The sequence below is a fragment of the Cryptotermes secundus genome, unplaced genomic scaffold (assembly GCF_002891405.2).
Source record: "Cryptotermes secundus unplaced genomic scaffold, Csec_1.0 scaffold480, whole genome shotgun sequence".
NCBI classification, from domain to species: Eukaryota; Metazoa; Arthropoda; class Insecta; order Blattodea; family Kalotermitidae; genus Cryptotermes; species Cryptotermes secundus.
In genome coordinates, this window is record NW_019732379.1 from 1,618,405 (window position 1) to 1,623,481 (window position 5,077).

The 5,077-nt window shown below is 33.3% G+C and overlaps 1 protein-coding gene across 1 annotated transcript in view; it reads left to right on the plus strand.

Moving 5' to 3' along the window:
- LOC111867588 (clathrin heavy chain) overlaps positions 1-3,731 on the plus strand; it is a 73,284-nt gene extending 69,553 nt beyond the window's left edge. Inside the window, exons 29-30 of the mRNA XM_023857574.2 lie at positions 408-483; positions 2,137-3,731. Of these exons, the coding sequence (XP_023713342.1) occupies positions 408-483; positions 2,137-2,249 (189 nt within the window). The 3' untranslated portion in view covers positions 2,250-3,731. The remainder of the gene's footprint in view (positions 1-407; positions 484-2,136) is intronic.
- The last annotated feature ends 1,346 nt before the right edge of the window (positions 3,732-5,077 follow it).

The following is a 5,077-nucleotide window of genomic DNA, read 5'->3' on the forward strand; positions in this document are numbered from 1 at the left end:
TGAAATTTTTGTAACGTGTGTGCGCTTGTGCATGTCACAACACTCAGTATCTGGACTCTGTAGCATTGAATAGCAGGATGATTTATGAACAGTGAATTGGAAGATTTGGATGGTAGCAGTCTTGGACTGATTGAGGTATTATGCTGAAATTTGCCTAGAGGGAATTAGGAAAGCCACAAATACAAGTCTTGTGTGTTGCCATGAGACCAGCCTGCTGAGTAACATTTGTAAAGTTTGGTTTACAATTTTAAAACATGTAAAAATGAAAGGTTGATCTGAATCAATTCAAGAAGGATGTTCAAACTTGTAATGTACTAAGTTGTGGTAGAGAGCACTGGCTGCCACTGTTAGATTATAATGGTGTACAATAATACATGAAAGTGATGCTCATTAATTACTTTCATTAGGTCGATAAGCTCGAAGAGTCTGAATCCCAGAGACTAGAAGAAACTGCACAACAGGACCACAAGCCTATGATCATGCGTAAGTTTCTTCCCATCTTAAGTGAACACAAACAGAATGACCAGTATGTTAATAGTTTAATGAATAAGAATTGACTGCTTATTATAAAGTACAAATGAGTGAACAGTTCAAATTTTGTGGCCATTCATCAGCTTAAAGTACTTCAGGTCAGGATTTAAGAAGGGGAGACAGTAGTAAATGTGAAGATTATGGTCTTCTGGTGGTTCCTCTGAGATGTAGACACATGTCTACCAGACTTCCTGGCTTCAAATCCCAGATGAGTTTTTCGTAATTTAATCTTAACTTACTTCTAAGTTACAGTGAAATTTAATACTTGTGTAAGGACATTTAAGGAAGAAAATCCAACCCCATAATTATACATAATGAGCAATAAGAGTCTTTCTTTATCTTCTCTGAAAGCCAGAATTAATTCCTGAGAATGTTCTAAAATTCAACAACTCACAAAATGTTAAGCATCCTTAAAAGAAGTGATACATTTCCCCTAATCTTAGGGGATTCCATTCCTAAATATCCAGTTATAACAGAGGTTTCAAAACAGATTTGGTAACATCTGTCACATGTTTCTCCCAAACTGAAATCATCTTCCTGGACAGCAAAACTAATAATAAGAATATAACAAATCAACCAAGAAAATTTTAGGGAGGTAGAATAGCAAAATAGTGTCCTCTGTACAGTCATGTCAGGAACTCGCTGTGTCCAAATATCAGTTGTACTTATGATGCAAAGAAATAGAGGGCCCAGGAGGTATCAGTGTCATCATAATGTTTGTATATGTAGACCCGACTGAATTTTGTGATTCAAACCAGAATTCAGTGCTTCCCAGTTAGCTTTTACACATGGTTTGCACCTGATATCACAGCACTGGCCATTGCTTGTCTATGTGTGAAACTGTTTAAATAAAATAGAGTACATTGCCAAAAAATAAGAGTTATTGTAGCAAAATTATCACACTTGCTTGTCAGTACAGTACTGCAATTTGATATATTGAGTCGGTGACACTCGTCTCTTTGTTTCATATGTAACCAATTTTTCTGTTATGAGTGTGACCAGTAATATAGCAGACATTGACAAATGCTTTTATGTCCTGGAAACCCCTGATAACTCTTTTTCTGTTAAATACTTGTCTGAAAATTCCAACATAATGGGTTTAGCACTCATCGTTGCTTTTGCAGTCAGTCCCTGTGGTTATCCCCACTATACAAATAATTTGTGCAACATCATGAGAAGTCTTATAGAACTACATTTCAGTGTATGTTGAACATATTTGCAGAAACTTGCCAGTTGTTAAAAAATTGAGTGATAAATATCCAGGCAAACCTTGAATGTGTTCCATTTTTTGGTGGAAAATTTATGTTACTCCCTTAATTGACAAGGAATTTTGAAATGTGTTAATTAGAAGTCATTGTATATATATCTGTAATGGATGTGCAGAATTTCAACCACCTTAGTTGATATTTTCATAATTTTTAGAGGGAGGATGTATGTGGCGATGTCATAAGATTTCCTCTTTTGTTTGAAACCAGGATCAGGAAGTTGACGGCAGGGATTACAGCTCCATAATTAATACAATGCAATGATCTGATCAAGGAATCTTTAGAACCTGACACACTTCACTATTTCATTGTTCCTATTTTGTCTGCTTCTCTTTTGCAGCAGAGCCACAATTAATGCTAACTGCAGGTCCAGGAATGATTGGTCCTGGTTACACTCCAGGATACCCAAATGCATACGCTCCAGGCATACCCTATCAAGGCTACAGTATGTAGGTAAGCCTGAACTTCCATTATCTTCAGTACTGCCCTACAGTCCAAGAAGGAAGAAGAAAGTGAACTTCAGAAGAAATGATTTTGTAGTTTGAAGTGGAAACCTATATGGAATTAAAAATGTGTTGGCAAAAGGGACTGATATCCTTGCATTGGGCTACTGTTTGTTAGAAAAGTGGTTTCAAATACAGTGTGTGCATGAATGTGTGAGTGAGTGTAGTGGCTGTTGTACAGGAGCAGCATGTCGTCTAGAGAGTACAGCATTAAAAGTCCCAGCTGATATCATTATGAGTTTTGTTGCAGATCCATTTGTTTCATTTCAGATCACATTGGGGTAATACTGTTATGTTGAATAATTTTGATGTCCCTCTTTTCATGTTGATTGTATTATTTCTGTCGAAGTAATGAAATGATGGAAGTCACTGTAGATAGATGATGAAGAGAGTAGGACAAGTATTCACGTAATCGCTTAAGCAAATAAATATGAATGGAATCTTGTTAAACTGACTAGGATAGGTGATTGATGGGAAATTACAAAGTATGATATGCTAATACAGAATGTACTTCAAAGCAGTACAGCTCCCACCACTTTCAAGTAACATAGTACATATATATATAGTATATTTATGAATGCCAGGCAATACCTAGAATGACTGATAAAATACTGAACCAACTAAGTGACAATACTTTGTCCTTGCAGCAGTTTCTTTACATTTGTTTTTAGAGGTGAAATTTGTTTCCATTTCTTGTACAGTGAATCATTATTGCAGCATGAGTGGAAGCAATCTTCATGACTTGACATCTTAATTTCATAAGTCCAGCCTGTTACTACTACTATTTCTGTCCTTTTTGTTACTAGAATGTTAATTGTAAATCCATTCCAAAATACAAAGAAACCCTTTGGAGAGAAAATGGTAGAATATTTGAGGGAATGATAGTATTGCAGCTCCATTACAATATGGCAGTAAAAATTAAGGATTTGCAGTTATATCATGTTAATCTGGAAAGAACATTTGCTTTCCATTTTATGACACTATAAAAATAATATATGTATGATAATTTATTGTTACTCAATTACATTAACAAAAACATTGGCCAAGCATGAACTGAGAGTTGTTGCAAATCCAGTCAGCATTCATTTTGTATATTTATTTTTTTTAAGGCAGCATCATGCTGTCTACAGTATGTTTACATTTATTAAGCTGTTAATGACAAACACTAATGATGTATTTACTACTGTGAATACTCCTTGTAAAGAGATGAATAAAATAAAAATAGAAGTAACTTAACAGTAGAATTGTGGCTTTATGTGGTTCTAAGAAGATATATTTAAAGAAAACTTGAATCTCTTTATGGATAAATTAACAGTTTCAAAAAGCTGTAGTTAATTTCATTTCAACTGTAATTCAGTAGAATCTTATTGAAAAAATCGAGTGTATTGTGGTCAGAAAGTGAGTGTGTCATTAAAATAATGTGTAATTCTCACCCATTTTACCTTTATTGTGTTTTAACTTAAACATGTAATGCTAGAATTCCTACCAGATTATTACAACTTCAGTTTTACAAGAATTTATAAAATTCACAAAAATGCTTATTCTAACAGATATTCTTAATACCTGAAAATTGTTGAAATTCATAACTAAAGTCCATCCCCTAACTTCCAATTATGTATAATACACAGTATGGCACTAAAGTTCGAATAATAATATGGGTATGGCAGTATTTTTTCTGTGGCGTGATTATCAAGGGGGTATGAAAATAATGAATAATTCAGTTCATTGCCATTAATATTATCCAAACTAAAGAACTACATAAACTCTTCTCCTTGCTACTGTCTGCTGTATACTTGCAAGTCCCAGCCACATTTCACCCATAATTCACTTCATGTTCATATGTGAAAATAAAAGTGGCAGCTTTTTGTCATACTTCAGTAATTGATGTGAAGTTTAAATTACATATGTACAGTATGTTACGGGTTCTAAAGGACATGCTTGAAATACATTGCAGCCTTTCAACATTATGCACATATGTGATGGTTTTGAAACAGTCGCTATACTTAACAGTAAAATGTACACAACTTCTTTATTAAAACCGTCACAACACAACTATATCGAGGTCAGTGCCTAGTTTTGGCTCTGCTACATGTTTCGACTATTAATAGCCATCATCAGGCAAATACATGGCTAACATATATACACCACTGAACTGCAGTAATAGTAAAACTGGATACAATAATATTAATTATGTAAAATACTTGATGTAAAAATACAATAAATTAGATTATATAAAACAAAAGTTATAGTATAAAACAAGAACAAAATTCGACTGATGCTTTACATCATCGAGTCAGTCGTTGCTTTTGTAATTTTGTTGCATTCCCAGGGACAAATTGGAGTATTCTATATTTGTGTGTATATAAAAAAACTGTTATTGGAGACTTGTGATGTAGATGTAGTAATATTAATGTTAATCTGAAAATGATATGAAAGAGGCACCGACTAAATAGTAAGTAATAATACACTAATCTTCAATACCAAAATCAACTGTTGATTATAACAAAATTTAATACTATTACTTTCATATCATTTTCAGATTAACATTAATATTACAACATCTACATCACAAGTCTCCAATAACAGTTTTTTTATATACACACAAATATAGAATACTCCAATTTGTCCCTGGGAATGCAACAAAATTACAAAAGCAACGACTGACTCGATGATGTAAAGCATCAGTCGAATTTTGTTCTTGTTTTATACTATAACTTTTGTTTTATATAATCTAATTTATTGTATTTTTACATCAAGTATTTTACATAATTAATATTA